The sequence below is a fragment of the Vulpes vulpes genome, chromosome 2 (genome assembly GCF_048418805.1).
Source record: "Vulpes vulpes isolate BD-2025 chromosome 2, VulVul3, whole genome shotgun sequence".
NCBI classification, from domain to species: domain Eukaryota; kingdom Metazoa; phylum Chordata; class Mammalia; order Carnivora; family Canidae; genus Vulpes; species Vulpes vulpes.
The window spans coordinates 140,137,816-140,159,973 of NC_132781.1; the positions used below are offsets into that span (position 1 = coordinate 140,137,816).

The 22,158-nt window shown below is 38.5% G+C and overlaps 1 protein-coding gene across 2 annotated transcripts in view; it reads right to left on the reverse strand.

Annotated features, from left to right (window-relative positions):
• Positions 1-21,868, reverse strand: part of LPCAT2 (lysophosphatidylcholine acyltransferase 2) — a 66,489-nt gene extending 44,621 nt beyond the window's left edge. The window contains exons 1-7 of one of the 2 annotated variants that reach the window (XM_026011769.2): positions 21,576-21,868; positions 9,726-9,865; positions 6,857-7,074; positions 5,226-5,338; positions 3,199-3,259; positions 2,254-2,312; positions 935-969 (exon numbers count right to left, since the gene is read on the reverse strand). In XM_026011769.2, the coding sequence (XP_025867554.1) occupies positions 935-969; positions 2,254-2,312; positions 3,199-3,259; positions 5,226-5,338; positions 6,857-7,074; positions 9,726-9,865; positions 21,576-21,746 (797 nt within the window). In that variant the 5' untranslated portion in view covers positions 21,747-21,868. The remainder of the gene's footprint in view (positions 1-934; positions 970-2,253; positions 2,313-3,198; positions 3,260-5,225; positions 5,339-6,856; positions 7,075-9,725; positions 9,866-21,575) is intronic. The other variant, XM_072750209.1, reaches the window with a different exon arrangement.
• Between the last annotated feature and the right edge of the window lie 290 nt (positions 21,869-22,158).

Below are 22,158 nucleotides of genomic sequence, written 5' to 3' on the forward strand. Positions count from 1 at the left end.
TGCTGGGTAAGCCCCCAGGCAAAGTCCTCAAATCCAGGCATTTTACATGGTTCTCTCCACAGTATAAACTGGCTCAGACCTATCCAGGGGGAACTGGACAAAAGATCTTGAGGGAAAGTAAGATTCTACATGTTCTGTTCTTTCTGAAGCCTGTTTCACTTCAGCTTGCTTACTGGTGAGCTGTATTCCTCTCCTAAATGTTTATAGAAACTGCTGATCCCTATGCTTTTACAATCCAAGAACGGAACTGAAAGCTTAGCCACTTTCTCAGCTCAGATCAGACACATCACTGCTATTTCAGGCCATATGACGCAATGGCTCTGGACTGCTTAAACTGATAGAGCAAAGCAATAATGGAGACACCAGCTAATATGCTAAAATCTGCAATAGAAATAAAACTATGAGATTAAAGCTATGAAGGCTGAAAACCAGGTCACTGGACTGGTCCTTGAGAATTGGTAGACACACACTTGAGACCCATAAGAACATGGCAGGCATCTAGAATTCTGCACATGGGAGGGGCCGGGGGCTATCAGGTAAGATAGCGATGCTCTCTCCAGAGACTTCTCAGTGACAAGATTTTAGAATCTGACTAGAAATCTTTACTTTTAGGGATGCCTGGGTGACTCAGTCAGTTAAACATCTGACTCTTGATTTCGACTCAGGTCATGATCTCAGGGTCATGAGATGGAGCCTTGTGTGGGGCTCCGTGTTCAGTGGGCAGAGTATGCTTGTCCCTCTTCTTGCCGCCCACCCCCTGCCCCTGCTTGCACATATACACATTCTCTCTCAAATTAATAAATAAATAAAATCTTTTTAAAAAAGAAACCTTTACTTCTGCAAAAAAAAGGCTTTTTTTTAAAAAAAAGGAATAAATGATCTTTTTCTTCACCCTAGTAAAATTTAAATAAAACAGCAGAGAGAAGTGACTTACAATGTATATCCTTGCCACGTCCACGTCACAGTATCCTATAGTAACAAAAGTATTTAGACTCTTAGTTCAGAGAAAAAATGCCAAATAAAACCAAAACCTTATTTCAATATTGGTAGTCATATACTTTCCTTCTGAATTAAAAACAGTATGTTGAAAAGTAAAACGAACCTATTAAACAGCAGTGAGCTGCTCTATGAATTCTTGGATTATATATCTACACAGCAAAAATCTGTTTTCCATATGTTACCCCTATCTTTTTATGGAATTAAGCTGTTCTTAATTTTTAATAAAACTATATGCATGCATAGCTATTTTTCTCCTAATATGAACATATCTGGATAATTAATTTGCTTACAAAACCCAGAATATATCCATTCTCAAAAGGGGGCATGAGTATTTGGGAGAAAAGATTAAAGTAGTACATAGTGAAAGAATTTGAGTAATGCCAAATAGGCAGAAGTATAATAAGTATATTCTGATAGACTTTAATTTTTTTTTTAACTACAGATGTCTAAAGTCAAGAAATCAAGATGTCTGAAGTCAGCCACTAATAGAAAGTTGAATTGAGCAAGAACTCTTGATCTCAAATAACATAGATAATTAATCATGACAGCCTGCCTTTTTATATAAAGTCTCTAGTACTGAAAGTTCCCCTCAAAACCAAAACAGATTCCAAAAAAAAAAAAAACAAAACAAAAACAAAAAGCCACTTTCTTTAGGAAAATGGTGGCACAATGAATATCTAGGAGTCAGTGGTGTACCTGGCTAGAGCAGAGAGACTGTTTCCTAAGCCAAATGTGCACTTTCTATAGGATGACAGATTCTTTTCATATATCTCCTAAGTTCAGTAAGACAAGACTCACACAGCTAGTAAGTACTCAGCCAGTAACAAAACACCAGGTCAATCCCGAGTTTATCTTGCGATACCAGTTATCCTTCCAGTAAAAACCACTGAATCAGTAAAAGTCTCCTTGTAGGCTTAGTGAAAATCACAACTTTATGCAAGTTTTCTGCTACCCAATCTAATAAGACTCTGAATCTGAAGCTTAACTGTACCATTACCATGACAACAGAGTAGAAACTAAGGGAAATGCCTTCCTGGGGCTTAGGAATAACAGAGACAAAAATGTAATACTCCACAAATATGTGCCTATCTTGCAAACTTCTAAACACTAAATGTGTCAAGAGGAATGGGTTCTACCCATGTTCCTCTACCATTTGTCTATTCAGAGCTTTATTCAAAGATGAAAAGGGGTGCTAGAGAATCTGTGCCATTTGGAATGTCTGAGATTTTTCCCACAGTGAAATACTACGCTTACCAGCTTGTTTGGGTATCTGAGGAGGACAGGCTGTACTGGAACTCCTGGAATGAAGGCTCCTACAACCACATTGAAATATTAGAACATCTTCCTTATATGACTTTAAGGTTTACAATGAAGAAAGTTAATAATAAATACCATACCTATCCTTACTGGTTTAAGAGTATACACAAACTATTTGCTAAATGTTGGTAAATCCCTAGTGCTTACCAAAACAAGAGTTCTAAAATTCAGAATGATAAAACCAAAATATTAAATGTTATGCCCAAGTCACTGAAAATATCTCCATGTGTTTTCATTTTCCAAATATTGATCATTCAAAAGGATTTGTTAGAAAAGGTAATGACAAAGTCAAGACCAAGAGAAACTGAGGGGAACAAAATCTATACAAAAGTGAAAACTTGTAGTAAGAACTACCCCACCTGCTAGACGTGAGTTCTAACTTTGGCTCTGAGCATTCTAGAAGCCGATACAAAAACACATTAAACCATTACCAGTTACTAGGAAATTCTGTATGAAATTACACATTACTATGAAATTCGTCACTTTATAATATTAAAAAAAAAGAGTGAAGCATAGAAGGCATCCGAAAGCATCATGATCACTGAAATAGTTTTCTACTAACACAGGACTTGGGGTGTCTGTGAGGGTATCCTTGGAGGAAAAGAAAAATCTGCCAGTGGTTTCTGTGTGTGTGTGTGTGTGTATCAAATATGGTTCATACACACTCGCTCAAACACACACACACACAACAAACCAAGGAAGAAGGGGTTATGATACCATAAGAGAATGTAAAGGAGTGAGTTCTGTGGATTTACAATGTTAAAAACTTTTTATTGGAAAAGACACCCAGGACAAACTAACAAGTTGTTTTGTTGTATTAGTATTAAATCATTTGAGAAATCGTCCATACTTTGTTATAGTACATAATTTAATTGATCTCACCTGGTTTAAAAGTAATCAAACAGGAACGATTAGTACAAGTACCTTCTGGGAAAACTAGTATCTTGGGAGAAAAGGAATACGTACATTTAATATTTCAGTCTAATCAATAGATTATCTCTTTACTCACTTTCTTATGACTTCACAAATAGCTGCCAATTCTTATAAAACAAAAGTGAAATAAAAGGCTAATAACTCGATTCTACAGAAACCTAGAATCAGATTATCCGGTTTTCCTCAAAAAGAACTGTCACCTGACCGTTGAGATAATGAGAAAATGGATTAAAGTTCTGAATAGAAAATGCACTTAAGTAAATGTTTCTTAATGACAATGCTGATGATGTGAATAAACTTAAAAGAAAATGCAGACCCAAAGTCATAGTCAAAGAGCATATTAAATTCTTTACTGCTATACATCCTTAACCAAAACATTCCTCCTTCCTTGTTTCTGTTTTCCCATTAAAGGATATTCACTTCTACAACATACAGCTTAGGGATATATGGTGGAGGGGCAAAGGAGGAAATACTTACAACATGCTTTATGCTTACTTGAGCTAGCAGACATATGGAATATGATTTAGTACCTTTATTTGAGAAAGTATTTTAGCTTTTAACATAGTCTTTTACGTTCTTCATGTGAGAGACATGCAGTGCAGTTAGTTTCCCCATTAACTGAACAGGCTGGATTTTCTGAAGCTTGTAGAATCAGCAATGAGTAAATCGCTAAGTATGTAAAATAAAAACAGAAAATCCCTGCACCCACAGCGGTTAGTATGTGCACTTAGTTGGTAGTCGTATTTTATAATAATTAGAAAGGGGAAACGTTATTAGGTGAAAGTGCCACCACGATGGGTTATTTGTAAAATAAAAATGGTAAGTGTATGCAATTTCATCCCTCAACTAAAAAACAGAATGGGTTTCCTATCACAACTGGATATGATATCTAATAAGGTTCAATCAATGGAAACTCTATAGCTACTCTATTAACAATGAGTGGATACAGAGTAAATCATGAAATCTCAGATCTGGAAGGAGCATTAAAGGCCATCCAGCACTGCCAATGCTTGAATTCTTTCTACAATATCCCCCCCAAGTGGTTGCTTAGCCAGTGCCTGAAAATTCTAGACAAGGATTTCAGATCAAACCAATCTCCATCTGGCCAGAAAGTTCCTTGAGATGAGTGATATGGGTTGAAATCTTACCTGTTTGTTAACTTTTGCCTACCAGTCCTAGATATAGTCCTTTGATCCAAAGAGAAAAACTGAATCCTTATTCCAAGTGCCATTTCTTCCTGGTCACCTTTTCAATCATTTCCTCACATGCCCTGGTTTCTAAAACCTCCTGGTGAGTCATACTCCTCTTGGTATTTTAACATCTACACATCACCATGGGTGGCCAGCTCACTGCAGGAGCATTAGTCCTGCTGGAGGTCACCTGCTTACACCTGGGCCAAGGTAGAGCGATACTTATCAGAATTACCCATGAGGCTCCCTTTATCCAATCAATGTTGCCCCTTCCTCACCTCCGAAAAACACCCTAGGGGATGGGGGTAGTGAGATGGTAAAGTCTGAAAAAGTTCTCTAGGTGATTCTGATATAATCCCCTGAACAGAAAAGCCCTGTCTAAATATACTTTGGATAAGATTAAGATCATAATCGCTTTTTTCTAATAAACCTACCATATTGTTGAATATAATTGAACTTTGATATTTTGTCTTTAAGATAATACATGAATTCAGTGGTAGAGAATGACTTTTTATGACACAAAGTAAAAATTGTTTCAAAGAGTTGGAAAATAAGAAAGAATGACACATTTAATCCCATGGAGTATCTCACAGGGAAGAGGACTTAGTACTCATACTGAGGACACCTAGCATAGGTATCCCCAGATGGTGCCATCTGTGGATCTAAATAATCTGCATGTATACAATAAGTAAACTCACAATATATCTAAATGAACAGCTCTTGTATTTTTTGTTTTTTTGGTTTTTTTTTTTGGTGTCGTGACTCGGATCAGCTCTTGTGTTTTACCTGTGGCCACTGCCCTCTTGATGTTGCTCGCCTTACTATTTCATTTATTGTGTTTTTTCGAGAATCCGGATCTATACGGGACACCAGCACTGGCTGCAGAGCTCGTAATAGTCCTTTAAAACAAACAAAAGGTCAGAGCCAAGTCATTTTTTGTGTGTGTAAAGCTACCACAGCAATGATACTGGATAAATCATAAAACAAATTGTATGTAAAGTTAAAATATAGCAAATCAAAGAGAACCTAAAAAAAAAAACCCTCTAATTCACAGTTTATTAGAACTTAGCTTCTGGTTTCAAAAGGAGAGGAGATTCTTCATACAAAGATTTCATTGATATAAGCAAGAGTATAAGCGGAAGAAAATGCAATTTTCTCCCTAAAGTTCTTCTTCCTCAACTTACATTAAAGCTTTGGAAAATATACTGCAAGATGATCTTGTTTTATTTTAGAAATATGCTGAAAACTGATTATATGAATTCAGAGTACAGACGAATAGGGAGCCATTATTAATTCTACTAAAATTTTCAGCATGACAGTAGTAGGTTCCTCACACATGCAAAAGAAACCTCAATATACCAAAAATCTATTGCTAAACAGCTTTTCAGAAAATGCCATGTTACACAAAGCAAGGCGGTTACACTGAAGAAAAAAAAAAGAGAAAGAGAGAGAGGGTGTGTGCGTGTGTTTTTCTTAAATGAGTGATAAAGTGGCAGGAACTACTGCTATTTCTCCAGAGTGCCAAGGCAACATCAGGCAACTTCCACACCCACTCTGCCACCACTAGATGCTTGCAATAACCTTGGGACTTGGGACGACTGAGAGTGGTTACTTAGAGACCCACACCCTAGGGAGAAACCAAAGCATCTGGTGGGATACATATCTCACTTGCTTCATTATTTTTTAAGACAGGAGGCACTTATTCGTTCCACATCATAATTTTCAGAGTTTCATGTTGGTCTCTCATGGAGATTCTGGGGCAATAATAAGAAAACAGAGTTAAGACGAAAGACTTCGTGTGTCTATCAGCATAATATCCTAAAGAGAAATTAGTGAAATAGCACGTAACCAGTGTTTTCACAAATTCTTCCATTAAAAATGCTCTCTTGGAAAAATCAAGCATGTTTGGTACTTGAAAGCTGGTCTTTCTAGCTACACCGAAGAATGAAAAGAAGTGACATTATAGCGATAAAGATAAGAATTTGAAAGAATTGTAAGGGTACAGATAGAAAAGTCTCTGACCTTTATGTAAATTCATTCTTTTGGTATAGTTCCTCATTAAAAGTAAGGAAATAGCTTTGAAGTGTTTCATTATTTTAAAGCTTTTTAAAAAGCCTATCAATAAACTATGGATGGTTTTTTAATATTTATTTATTTATTTATTTATTTATTTATTGAGAGAGAGAGAGAGGGCATGCACAAGCAGTGGGGAGGGGCAGAGGGACAAACAGACTCCCCACTGAGCAGGGATTTCCCCATTTGGGGCTCAATCCCAGGATCCTGGGATCATGATCTGAGCCAAGGCAGACACTTAACTGACTGAGCCACCCAGGTACCCTTAAAAGAAATAGATGATCTTTTTTTTAAAAGGTGAACCATAAGCATGAAAATATCTGTGTTGTCTTACAAGTACTTACTGCCAATCAGAGGGACCTGTACATTCTCCTTTCGAGATACCATAGAAGGCAATCCAGCTACGACACAGGCAATTCCATCAAAGAATGTTGAATGAGGGGCAGCAACAAAAATTGGGGCCTCCGCAGGACTTGCCACCTTTCCCTTCACAGTAACTATGAATCCCATTGCAAAGAACATGGCATGACCTAGAAACTTCAAAATTGGTTGAGTAATGTTCCTTTGGAAATTTAAAAAAAAAAGAAAGAAAGAGAGAAAAGAAAAGACACAATCAGCCTTGCTAATCTCAGCTAACAGCAGGGCTTTACTCTAAACACCAAACAAAAACCCAAACATGTCAGAACACTTCATTTTAAAACATTAACTAATAAGAATTGCTATCAGTTATATGTGGGGTTCTTTCCACCAGGCAGTATTTTAAATTCTTTACATATGTTAATTTCTTTAATCCTCAGCCCAATTTTATAAAATGTATATTATTTATTAGCACCTTCATTTTGCAGATGAGAAAACTGAGGTGCAGAGAACCAAATTTTCCAAGGACATATGGCTAATAAGTGGCTCTATTATTCTGTGACTATAAAGGGATAAAAATGAATTTTCAACATCCCCTACTGAGAAATCCAAATCAGTACTGTTCTTCAGAGGAGTCACCTTGGGAATGTACATTTGGGTAACAAAAATGCTATCTACCCCAAACACTTTTAGAACTCTCATGCTGAATCTACTCTCAGAGTTATTTTAGGAATCATTTTCTAAAGCCTTATTACCTATACCGTTATAGCTCTTAGACATCATCAAAAATCTTTTTTATTTTAAAAAATATTTTATTTATTTATTCTTGAGAGAGGCAGAGACAGACAGAGAGAGAAGCAGGCTCCTCCCAGGGAACCTGATGCAGAACTCGATCCCAGGACCCTGGGATCATGCCTGGAGCTGAAGGCAGATGCTTAACCACTGAGCCACCCAGGTGCCCCTCATCAAAAATCTTAAATGGTGAATTCTCCATCTCATGTCCCTGGAACATAAATGCACTTAAACAATTTCAGAAATCGAGCTGCTTACTTTTAAAAAAGAATTTGTGTCATTTAAGGTTAATCAATTCATCAAACTGTGCCAGGACCTGTGCTGGACACACAAGACACACACAGCCTCTGTCCTTGAGAAGCTCAACTGAGTAGAAAAACAGAAACACACTTCTAGAAACTCAAACACAGAAACTCAAACTCAGTGGATAACTAAGTATGTGAATAAACATACAGCTTTTCATGAAAAACAAAACGTGTATTTCCCATAGGATATCTAATGAGAGCTTTAAAAAATAGGCTTCCTGTCTAATTCTCTCAACAGTCTTGTCATAATACAGTGAGGGGCTGTAAAGCAACTAGCCACCGAGGAAGTTTCTCTGACTTTTATTAGATAGTGAGAAGAGAGAAACAGAAAGCCAAAGCACTTTTCCAGGGGGCACAGGGAAATGACTGTATCTCTCCTTGCTCTTTCGAGTTCAGATGTCTATTTACATAAGGATAAAAAACTCACCCCTTTACTAAATTTCCACACCACCTATTTTTGATTTACAGTGATACAGATTCTGACAACCACATTCTAAAATATCCCAAATTCAGAGCTGTTAAACACTTCTATTTAAATGATTTATAAAAAACTAAGTTTGGTGCTGCACAAATACCTGTTGGAGAGGAAGTAGAGATACGTGCTTAATTGACAGAAATAGAACATTTTTCCCCTAATATGTGTTACATCTGTTTTCTGGATTCTCAAAGAGTGTTCCCTCCATAATTACAGGACTCCATAAGCCATTAACAATAGAAACCAAAGAGGTAATTGAAAGAGATGGCATGTCATGAAAAAAATCTCTCATAAAGTATTTTTTAGTACCATGCAACCTTGAGTTATAATACAAAGGAGTATGATTTGCAAGGATTGAAGTGGTATTTGTTCTCTGGGGACACTGCCAGACTTGGATTCACTTCCACTTCAAACCAGCCTTGTGTTGAATATTGACATTTATTTACTAGAACATGAACTGAATAGCAAATTGCATATTTCTTTAAAAGTTCCTAGAACAGTGATTTTCAAAATTTTTGGAGGACATTTTCATTTGAGATTTGGATGAAAGGAATGGATCCTGTGCTCAAAGAAAAAAATGTGAACAATTTTAGAGAGTTCAATGGTGCCCTGAAACTCACCTATGTCTTCCTATTCCAAGGAGTCCACAGTGAAAGGCTTTACCCTCAGGACCTACATATGGCAACAAGTTGGCTCTGCCAAATGGGAGTGAACTTTTACCAATAACTTTGTTAATTTGTGATGAATCTGTCCTCTAATATCCTGCTAATTAGATAATGCTCAAGAAGCAATTCCATTCTGCCTCAATGCGAATGTTTTAAAAAGCTAGGCTATATTAAGAATTGTTATTAATAATAATCACTAAAGCATTAGTAAATACACTATAACTGATCTGCGTAATTATATCACTGCAGAAAGTATGTAGTTACTATGGAGGGACAAAAGCAAATGTCAAGAATGAGGGAGAGCAGAAGAAAGTCAGGTATTTTTTAGCTATAATGCTTTCAGGTATACTAATTGGGTCTTCTAGAATCATGGACCTATCACTTTTCGGCAATAACTCAGAAAACAATGTTTTAATATTAGGAAATTACAACTTCAACAGATTATCATAAGGTGCTTGGGCAGATTTCTACATATGATGAATTAGGAACCATTTCATCTGAGAAATAGAAATAAATGGTAAATACCAAGTAGGCAGCAGTAGAAAAAAACTATCAATCAATGACTAATGTTAAACTCTTATCTTGATATACCTAACATTTAGACATTATTATTTCTTACCTCTTCCAACCAGTTACTGGATGGGTCAGCTTTTCGGGACAGCAAGCTGTTGAAAGTGCAGCAAATGGCCATGCCAATAATATAATTAATGCGACTAATAAGGCACGGATTGGAAGCAGGATAATTCCAAGAAAGAAAATCTGAAAGTCAAAGTTGATTAAAAAAAATATATGAATGGAGAGTATTTTAATGTTCTAGCTATCAAACAGAAACATGTAAGAGGAGAGTTTTGTGTTACTCATGTGTTCATTAAAAGATGAATTGAACATTACCCTGCACCAGATATGAATCTAAGCACAAAGAAAAATAAAGTACTATATCTTGCGACACAACACCTACAATGTAGCAAAAACAACAGTGAAGAAATCCAGGTACTATAAGACAAGTCATCTATTTATCAAGGAAAGTGACTAGAAGATGCTGGGAAAACAGCGTCTGGACTTAGCAGTCAGGGAAAGCTTCCTAGAGGAGCCAAAGGCTGAATGATCTTGAAAGACAAAGAGAAGCTAGCCAAGGGAAGAGGGGAAATCACTTTTTGAGAGATACCAGTAGAAGGAAGAGTGTTAATGAAGGAGTTAGGAGCGTGAAAGAATAAATGCCGTTATTTTATACACCTGCTGGTCCTTTATAACTAACAACAAGGAGATGGAGAAGGAAAAAAATGAAATAAAAAATCAGCAAGAATAAGAATGAAAACTAATAAGAATAGCCAATAATATATAAATGCTTACTATGCAGCTGCCACTAGAAGCACTTGGCATATAGCAAACTATTTGATTCCTACAACCTTAAGCTGCAAAGGAAAGGAATGGCACACAGGGAGTTACGTGATGCTGCCTAAGATCACTGTTACTAAGTGATAGGACCAGGGCTTGAACCCATCTTGGTGACAAAGCCCTTGCTCTTAATCCTATACCATTCTCACTTTTAAGTGAAATACACTGTCCTTATGCACACCAAATTATATTTCTTCTATTAGCCAATCACACTACTCAAACAGCACTGTCCTTCTGCCTCTCCTGGCCCTTACTGTGAATCTGAACATCAAATAATTTATGAGGAACACCAAAATGATTCTACCTTTCTGTCAAATGATTTAACATATAATTTGATCCTGTCAAATTACTTTATGCACGTGTGCATGTTTGAAGTCAAAATAACATATAAAGAAATGCACAGATCTTAAGTAGACAGTTCAGTGAGTTTTGATAAATGTCCATCTTGAACCTACCACCCCAACCAAGACACAGAACATCCAGTCATGTTGCACCTCTTCCAGTGAATCCCTACCCTCTTAGGCAACCAATGCCGGATTTCTATCACCACAGATTATTTTGTCTGTTCTTGAACGTCATATAAATGAATCATACATTATGCATTCTTACGTGTCTAGCTTCTTCTGCTTAATATAATGTTTTTGGAATTCAGCTATGTGACTTTGTAAATGAGTAATTCATTCTTTTTGATTGCAGAATATGATTCCACTGTATGCCTATACGACAATTTATCTATTCCCTCTTTGATGAATCTTTGGGTTGTTTCCAGTTGTAGGCTCTTATGACTGAAGCCCCCTATGAACATTCTTATGCAAACCTTTTTGTGGATATGTGTTTTCATTTCTCATACTTGGGAATGGAATTGCTGGGTTACAGTTTAACTTGATAAGAAACTGCCAAACCAGTCTTCACAGTGGTTGTATCATTTTAAAGTGTCCCTCCCTGGTAATATATAAGAATTTAGGTCACTTAGACATCCTTGCCAACATTTGGTCTTAGTATTTTTTAAAAAATCAACCTTAAAAAAAAAAAAATAAATAAAAAATAAAAAATAAAAATAAAAAATCAACCTTATCAAGGCATAATTTACATAAAATAAAATGCACCTACTTTAAGTGTACAGATTATGAGTTTTTCAAATATATATCCCTATGCAAACACCACCACAATCAAGATAGAAAATAGTTCTATCACCCGATAAAGTTCCTTTGTGCCACCCGGCAATCAGCATAACTTTCCTGGCCCTCGGCAACTAGTGACAGGTTCCTTTTCACCCCAGTTTTGCCTGTTCTAGATTGTCACAAAGAAATCACACAGTATGTATTCTTTTATGCCTGGCTTACTTCCCTTCATGTTTTTGAGATTTTATCATGTCATTGTTATATATCAGGAATAAAACTTTTTCAATTAGAGTACTATTCCACTGTATGAATGTATCATGATTCATTTATCCATTCATCTGTTCATGGGCATTTGGTCTATTTTAAGTTTTTAGCTGTTATGAATATAGCTCTTATGGACATTAATGTTCAAAGTCTCTGTGTGGACATATATTTTTACTTCAGCAGGAGTGAAACTGTTGGGCCAGGGTATGGTTAACTTTATAAGAAACTGCTAAAATGTTTTCCACAGTGGTTGTATCATCTTACATCACCAACAAAATATGAAAGTCCCTTTTTTTTTTTTAAGATTTATTTGTCAGAGAGAGAGAGAGAGAGAGAGAGAGAGCGCATAAGCAGGGGGAACAGCAGGCAGAGGGAGAAGCAGGCTCTCTACCAAGCATGGAGCCCAATGCAGGGCTCAATCCCAGGACCTTGGAATCATGACCTGAGCCGAAGGTAGATGCTTAACCAACTGAGCCACCCAGGTTCCCATAATTTATCAATTTTAATTTTTAGTTTTCTGGGTCTAAGAAATCTTTACTTACCTCAAGGTCATGATGATATTTTATATTCTCTTCTAGAAGCTGTATGGTGTTAGCTTTTGTTTCAGTCTATAATCCATCTTAAATTACTTTCTGTGGTGGTATGCATTAGGGATCAAGGTTTGTTTTTATCTATAGATCTATCTAGTTGCTCCTGATATTCCAGGAAAAGACCTGATATTCCATAATGAATTTTCTTAGCAACTTTGTCAAAAATCAATCAAACACATATGTGTGGGCTCTCTATTATGTTTCATTGATTGGTTCATCTATTCTTCTTTTGCTGATACCCCATTCTCTCAACTTCTGTAGCTTTATTATTATTTTTTTTTTATTAAGTCTTGAAATCAGGTACTGTGTGTCCTACAGCTTTTTCTTCTTCAAATCTTTTTTGGGCTAATTTGGATCCTTTTCATTGCCACATACATTTCAGAATTAATTTGTCAGTTTCTATGCAAACAAAAAAGCCTATTGGGAATTTTATTAGGCTATCAATGAATCTATAGATCAATTTAGGAGGAATTATCACCATAACAATATTGATTTTTCCAATTTATAAACATGATATATCTCTCCACTTATGCAAAGCTTCATTAATTTCTCATAACAGTGTTTGTGGTTTTCAGTGTTTTGGCTAAATAAATTCCTAATTGTTTAATGCTATTTTATTGCTATTATAAATCAGATTATTTAATTTTATTTGGCAATTGTTTGCTACTAGTATTTAGACATGTAACTAATACTATGTTTTAATCTTATTTCCTCCAACCTAGCCAAGTTCACATATTAGTTTTAGTTGTTGGCCATTTTGTAGATTCTTTAGGATGTTCTGCATATAAACATGGCATCTGTAAATAAATACAGTTACACTTTTCCTTATTTTTAACTTTTAAAATTTTATTTTAAAATCCAGTGTAGTAAACATACAGTGTCATATTAGTTTCAGATGTGCAATAGTGATTCAACAATTCCATACATCACCCAGTGCTTATCAAAACAAGTGTATTTCTTAATCCCCAGATCATCTCTCTTGCCCATCCTCCCACTCACTTCCCCTTTAGTAACTATCAGTTTGTTCTCTATGGTTATGAGTCTCTTTCTTGGTTTGTCTCTCTTTACCCCTTTGCTCATTTTGTTTGTTATTGGTTTGTTTCTTAAATTCCACATATAAGAAACATCATATGGTATTTAATTTTCTCTGAGAAAACTCCCTTTCTAATCTTTATGTCTTTTGTTTCTTTCTCTTATTTTATCGTACTGGCTAGGATCCTCAGTTCAATGTTGAACAGAAGTGTTGAGCAAGATTATCTGTCTTGTTCCCAACCTTTGGGGGAACAGCTTCGATATTCACTATTATGATGCTAGCTATTGGTGTTTCATAGATGCCCATTATTAGATTGAGAGTTCCCTCTTTTTTCTATTTTACCAAGAATTTTTTTTAAACATCAGTGGATGTTGAATTTTGTCAAATGAGTAACAAAACTCCTGCATCTACTGAAATGATCATATGCTTCTTATCCTATGTTTGGCTAATATGATAAATTACATTGAAATATAAATGTTTGTATGTTAAACCAACATTATATTCCTGGGGATAAACCAAACTCAGACACGATTATCCTTTCCACATGTTGCTGTATTTGATGTGCTAATATTTTGTTAAGGGTTCTTATATCTGTGATCATGAGGAAAACTGGTCTATACTTTCCTTTCCCTATAACATTTTTTTCACATTTTGGTATCAAGGTAATGCTAGCCACATATGTTTTTGTATACTGTCTTCATTTTCATTCATCTCAAAGTATTTACTAATTTTTCTTATGATTTCTTCTTTGGCTCATTGATTATTTAGGAGTAATTTAATTTCCAAATATTTGTGAATTCCCCAAATTTCTTTTTTTTTTTTTATTGTAATCCATTGTGGTTGGATAACATACATTATATTATTGTAATCCTTTAAAATTTTTTGAAACCTGTTTTATGGCCTACTATAATTGTCTGTCTTAGAGAATGTTCCATGGCACTTGAGAAAAATGTGTTTTCTGCTGTTGCTGGATGGAGTTCTCTTTTTATATACTTCTTAGGTCTAGTTGAATGTTATTCAAGACTTTCCCTTGTTTATATTCTGTCTCTTTGTTCTAGCACTATTGATAGAAAAAGTGGGGAACTGAAGTCTCTAACTACTATTTTTGAATTGTCCACTTCAATCTGTTTTGCTTTGTGTATTTGGGGCTCTGTTGTTAGGTGCACATATGGTTCTAATTGTTATATTTTCTTGATGAAGCAACCCTTTTATCATTATAAAGTGTCTTCCTTTATCTCTAGTAACAATTTCTGTCTTAAAGTCTATTTTTTTAAAAGATTTTATTTATTTATTCATTAGAGACACACACAGAGAGAGAGGCAGAGACATAGGCAGAGGGAGAAGAGGGAGAAGCAGGCTCCATGCAGGAGCCTGATGTGGGACTCGATCCCAGGACTCCAGGACCACGTCCTGGGCCAAAGGCAGATGCCCAACCGCTGAGCCATCCAGGGATACCCGTTTTAAAGTCTATTTTATTTGATATTAATATAGCCCCTCTAGTTCTCTCTTGATTACTGTTTGCATGGTATATCTTTTTCTATCCTTTCACTTATTTTTTTTTTTTAAAGATTTTATTTATTTGTTCATGAGATACACAGAGAGAGGGGCAGAGATATAGGCAGAGGGAGGAGCAGGCTCCATGCAGGGAGCCTGATGTGGGAATCCATCCCAAGACTCCAGAATCATGCCCTGAGCTAAAGGCAGACACTTATCCGCTGAGCCACTCAGGCATCCCTATCCTTTCACTTTCAACCTATTTGGGTCTTTGAATACAAAGTGTGTCTTAGATAGCATAGAGTTGGATTATATATTTTTATCCATTCTTCTAATCTCTGGCTTTTAATGTGTTTAATCCATTTATATTTATGTGATTATTGATAAGATTTACATTTGCTCTTTTGCTACTTGCTTTCTATATATCTATGTCATTTTTGTTTCTCTCTTTCCATGATTACCTTCTTTTATGTTAAATAGATATTTTCTAGTGAACCATTTTAATTCTCTTGTCACTTTTTAAAAACTTTATTTTCTTAGTGTTTGCCCTAAGTGTTCCCAAATTCATTTACAATAACCTAGTGTGGATTAATACCAACTTAATTATAATAGTAATTGTGCTCTTAGAGCTCTATTTCCTCCCTCCTCCTGTTTGCTATTATTGTCATATAAATTACATCTTTATACATTGTATGTCTATCAACACAGATTTCTAATCATTGCTTTATGTAGTATTTTTTAATAGATTTATTTATCATAGAGAGAGAGCTTATGTGCACACAAGCTGGGGAGAGGGAGAGAAGAAGACTCCCCACTGAGTGCTGAGCCCAATGCAGGGCTCAATCCTAGGACCCTGAGATCATGACCTGAGTTGAAATCAAGAGTTAGATGCTTAACTGACTAAGCCACTCAGGCACCCCCAGGGAATTTTGTTTTAAATTACTTAGAAGACAAAAAAAAAATCACAAATAAAAATTATATTTATAGTCTTTTATATTTATACAGGTAGTTATCCTTAACAGTATTTTTATTTCTTCATGTGGACTGGAGTTACTCTCTAGTGTCCTTTCAACCAAAGGCCTCCCTGTAGTATCTCTTTCAGGGCATGTGTGCTAGTGACAAATTCTCTCAATGTTTGTTAATTTCTCTTTATTTGAAGGATAGTTTTTCTGACTCTATAATTCCTGGTTGACAATCTTCTACTTTCAACACTTTGAGTATATATCATCCTACTGCCTTCTAGCCTCCATGGTTCCTGATGAACAATCAGACATTTATCTTATTCAGGATCCCTTTGTATATGATAAGTTAGTTATCTCTTTCTGCTTTCAAGATTCTCTCTTTTTCTTTGTCTTTTAACAGTTTGATTATATGTCTAGGGACGAACATCTTTGGGTTTATTACATTTGGAAGTCATTAAGCTTCTTGAATGTGTAAATTAATGTTTTTCACCAAATTTGGCAAGTTTTCAGCCACTTTTCCTTCAAATATTCTTTGCCTCCTTCTGTGACTCCTATTATGCTTATGTTGATACACGTGATCATGTTCTACAGGTCTCTGAGGTTCTGTTCACTTTTCTGCATCCTTTTTTCTTTCTGTTCCTCACACTAATTAATCCTAAATTGATCTATCTTTAAATTTACTGATTCTTCTGTTTGCTCAAGTCTTCTGTTGAGCCCCTCTAGTGAATTTTTCATCTCAGCTATCGTAGTTCTACTTGGTTCTTTTTTATAATTTCACTCTCCTGATAATTTCTATTTGGTGATTCACTATCTCATATTTTCCTTTGGTTCTTTTGACATGGTTTCCTTTAGTTATTTGAACATATTTCAAATATCTGACTTAAAGTTTTTGGATAGTAGGTCCAACATCTGGGCTTCCTTGAATATAGTTTGTATCAACTGCTATTTTTCTTATTTATGGGACACACTTTATTGTTTGTTGTATAGCTTACAATTTTTTAATTGAAAACCAAACATTTTAAATAATATAACAACTCTGAAAATCAGATTCTCTTCCATCACCAGGATTTACTGTTGTTGCTGTTTGTTGTTGTTATTTTGTTCAGTGACTATTATGAAGTAATCCTTTAAAGGCTGTGGTCTTTGTCATGTGTCAGGTGTGGTTACTTAAGTCTCTGACCAATTAGTTTGGTAGTCAGCTAATGATAAGATTTCCTTAAATGCCTGGAAGCAATAAGTTCCCCAGCATTATGTGAAGAGTCTCTGTGTGCATTCTGGAGCATACCTTCAATACACAGCCAAGTGGAAGTTCACAGTTATCCTTTAACTTTTACCTCCTGTTTGTATAAAGCCTGATGGTTAGCTAGAGGTGAGAGCTTAGAATATTCTCATTTTTTTGTTGTTGTTGGGTTTTTTTCAGGTCATGTGCATAGCCCTGGGTATACACAGAGACCTATACATGTGGATACCCTTTTAGATTCCCATAAATATGACAAAGCTTTTCAAAGTCCCCTATGGACATCTCATTCCCTAGCTTCTTCTTGCAAGATGTTTGGTTAAGTCTATTGTTTGCTTCAATCATCATTCACTGCCTCAGACAGTTGTCATGTTAAACAATCACCTCTGATTGTTTCTGACAAACATCCCTGGAGAAAAGACTGTTTGCAATGGGTGACCTTCAAGGCAAGTTAAATAAGGCTTGCAAACAGCCTTGCAAATTACCTAGAAATAATCTTTACTGCAAGAAAGGACCATAGCACAGACTCTGAAAATAGAGTTAGAATAAGGTTATAGTATATTCATAGAAGATTTACTCACATTCACAATGAGTAGCTAATATGGATTTTAATTCAGTTGTCAAATATTGGACAACTTTTCTTTCCTGTATCATTTCCAGGTTTGCAACAAATAACAGTACGTAACAGTAAATAAACAAATTTGGAGTAACTCTTAGACAAATTAAGACGATTCTCCCTTGTATTTCCATTTGGTAATACATCATCTCTGTAGGAAGGCCTTCTTTCAACACTCTATCAGGATTATCTTCTCTGGATTTTCTTCATAGTACTACTAAAACAGAAAACTGCATATTTTTCTACTTGTCTGTTTAACTTTTTTCAGTGAAACTTAAGCTTTAAATAGGCAGGGTTCTTATTCCTCTTGTTCACTGCTGTATCTCCAGAAATTAGCATTGTGCTTGGTATATAATAGACATTCAATAATTTCTTTTGGCCTGGTAAGTGACCCACAATTACTACCAAACACTTATTTCAATTCCATATTCTATTGAAGAAATGAAACCTAGACTACTTGTTTCTACACCACTAAGTAGTAGACCTTTAAATTGTCAAAAAAAAAGGGGGGGGGGAGGGCAAAGCTAAGTTCGACAATGAGATACAAAATTGACAACAGTCCTTAAGCAAGATGATATTGATCATTATTCAAGGCTAAGTTTAGTCTGTATTGATCAGAGTAAGTCATACTTAAATGAAAGGATATACATCTTTTAAGCTTGATAATACAAGTTTAAAATACAAACAACATTGTTTTTCAATCATGTTTAGTTAAATCTTCCCTTTGCCCAGACTGTTCAAGCCATTGAAACCTCTTTGGTATCTCTAGTCTATATTTTTAATTAAAGAACAAACAACCTAGACCTATTCAATTCCATTCAATACAAGCAGTAAATTTTAAGGATAGTATAAAATTTGTAGACAACAAATATCTTAATCAATATTAAGATCAGCAAACAATCCAGATTCTTTCATGCATTATCTCATGTAATTTTAACCCTCCTTTGATGTAAGACTATTCCAATTTAATAAAGGAGGAAAGTGAACTTCAGACAGGTTAAGTGATTTGGCCAAAGTCATACTACTAATAAATGGCTTGAGCAGGGTTTCTGACTAAGACTGGTGATCTTTGCATTTTACTACAGCTCTTGTAGCGTTATCTGAAAGTGCTCTCCAAACAGTAACAGGCCATGCTAGGTGTGTATGCATAAAACCAACAATTCCCCCCCTTTCTCTACACACACACACACACACACACACACACACATGCCACTTTGACCATCTCTCCAAATATGAAGCCAAATAGACATACTTTCATTTAAGGATGACTAATTTGACCAAATCAAACTAAAATTAACCTTGAGTGATAGTCAATGCATTTAGAAGTGCTTCAGAAGTTTTAAGATACAAAAGGGATATCTATCTATTTAAAGACATGAAGGTCAAGTTTTTAAACATTTAGTTTCTTTGCAAAGAGGTATTACTACATTATCTCCCTCTTCCTCTCTCACACCCTTCTTCAACAGATGCACATTTACCGTTACTCTAACCTGCCTCCATTGTTCAGGACAATGGTCTCAGTGCACATAAGTGGGCTATGCAAAAAATAACACTATTCCATATCCAAGGTAAAGAAATGCATGAGATGGACAGGAAGACATCAAAACTTTTTTTTGTCATGCAGAACACACAGGACAAATCCAGCTTGCACCCTCTATCTTGTTCTTTGATCGCTAATTTCACCAAAGAGGAAGTCCACAGAGCACGAAGTTGTAACTGCTAATGGTAAAAGCAGCGTTTTACAAGAAAAAGGAAAGAAAAGGAAACTTCCTTTATGTATTCAGCAGTTTTTAACAGTCGAAGAAGTGTTGCATCTAGCAGTGTTTGAGTGAAGACTGATTAGGGACTGATGCAGGGTGAGGGCTTCTGAACACCTTACACTGACCATTGTCCCTTTCCTAGGTTCTGAATTCCTCCCCTCCATGCCCCTTCTCCCCAGCTCATCTCCCTAGTCTTGCTTGTTCTAATTCCAGACCTGGGTTCTATGCCTTTGCCCTCACATTTCATCCTAGACTGACTCCTCTCCTTCCCTGAGGCAAAAAAAAAAAAAAAAAAAAAGACTTCCCCAATTCCATTCTCCTATAGATTGCCCACCCCTCCAACCTAACAAACTCAAACTCAAACTGAAGCTCTGTCACAGATTCCTCTCCCTTCTCAACATGGCATGTTTCCTCTTCCACTGGTGTGCTCACCCCTCTCCTGTTTAGGACCTGCCTCTAAGGCCCACATGCTCTTTGCATTTTCTCTTCTCTTACACCCTCACACCATCCTCCGGGCCCTCAATTCTCATACCCACATCTCTTCCCTTTCCAGGGTCACGGTCCCTTCAAAAGCCCTCACCTCGCAGATCTGCATCTGTTTCTTCTACTAGGCCTTGCTTTTCAGACTCCCGCCCCACACCTCGGATACCTCCCCATCACAGGAGTACTCCCCTCAGACAAAAGCCCACAGCAGATGCAGGCTCCTTTGTTGGATCTGCCTCCTCTCTCAGACCCACCTCCCTCCCCTAGATCTGCCTCCTCTCTCAGATCCACCTCCCTCCCCTAGATCTGCCTCCTCTCTCAGACCCACCTCCCTCCCCAGAATCTGCCTCCTCTCTCAGGCCCACCTCCCTCCCCTTGATCTGCCTCCTCCCTCAGACCCACCTTCCTCCCCTTGATCTGCCTCCTCCCTCAGACCCACCTTCCTCCCCTTGATCTGCCTCCTCCCTCAGACCCACCTCCCTCCCCAGAATCTGCCTCCTCTCTCAGACCCACCTCCCTCCCCACAATCTGCCTCCTCCCTCAGACCCACCTTCCTCCCCTTGATCTGCCTCCTCCCTCAGACCCACCTTCCTCCCCTTGATCTGCCTCCTCCCTCAGACCCACCTTCCTCCCCTTGATCTGCCTCCTCCCTCAGACCCACCTTCCTTCCCTTGATCTGCCTCCTCCCTCAGACCCACCTCCTTCCCCAGAATCTGCCTCTTCTCTCAGACCCACCTCCCTCCCCTTGATCTGCCTCCTCCCTCAGACCCACCTCCTTCCCAGAATCTGCCTCTTCTCTCAGACCCAGCTCCCTCCCCAGAATCTGCCTCCTCCCTCAGACCCACCTTCCTCCCCTTGATCTGCCTCCTCCCCCAGACCCACCTTCCTTCCCTTGATCTGCCTCCTCCCTCAGACCCACCTCCCTCCCCTTGATCTGCCTCCTCCCTCAGACCCACCTCCTTCCCCAGAATCTGCCTCTTCTCTCAGACCCACCTCCCTCCCCCTGATCTGCCTCCTCCCTCAGACCCACCTCCTTCCCAGAATCTGCCTCTTCTCTCAGACCCAGCTCCCTCCCCAGAATCTGCCTCCTCCCTCAGACCCAACTCCCTCCCCAGAATCTGCCTCCTCTCTCAGACCCACCTCCCTCCCCAGAATCTGCCTCTTCTCTCAGACCCACCTCCCTCCCCAGAATCTGCCTCCTCTCTCAGACCCACCTCCCTCCCCAGAATCTGCCTCTTCTCTCAGACCCACCTCCCTCCCCAGAATCTGCCTCCTCTCTCAGACCCACCTCCCTCCCCAGAATCTGCCTCCTCTCTCAGACCCACCTCCCTCCCCAGAATCTGCCTCCTCCCTCAGACCCACCTCCCTCCCCAGAATCTGCCTCCTCTCTCAGACCCACCTCCCTCCCCAGAATCTGCCTCCTCCCTCCGTCCCCATCCCTCCCGTGATCTGCCCCCCGTCAGCCCCACGCCCCTCCCGCGGTTGCGTCTCCTGCCCTCGGCCCACGCGCTCACCTGGAGGCGCCTCGCCGCGCCCATCCGCGTCTGCTGCACGAAGGGGTTGGGCACGGGCGGCGGGAAGAAGGACGCCTGGCGGGGCACCATGGGCGGCCGCAGCCCGGATTTCCCCATGCCCGCGCCGGGCACCGTGGCGGCCACCGCCGCCGCCTCCGCGCATTGGCTCATGGCCGGCGTCGGACCGGCCCCGGCGACCCAGGCGGAGCGCGGAGCCGGCGCCCGCGGAGACCCAGGGGGAGCAGCACCCGCGTCCCAGCGCGCGGCGCTGCTGCCGGGCGTCCGCGCAGGCGCGAGCCACCTCGCCCCGGCCGGCCCCGCCCCTCCGGCTCCGAACCCCTCCCCCAGCCTCCGCTCTGGCTCCACCCCCGAGCGCTAGCCACGCCCCCTTAGGTGTCAGGCTCTTCCTCCTGGGTCCTACAGCTCCGCCCCCTGGAGGTGTCTTTCTCTCTTGGAGCAGGGCACCCCAAGGACAGGGTGGGGCGCGTTCTCTGCTTGAGGGTCATGCCCACCGGGAGTACCCCATTCTCTTTTACGGGCTTTGTGACAGATGTTGGCTAAATTGGTGTCTCCATGAGCCTCA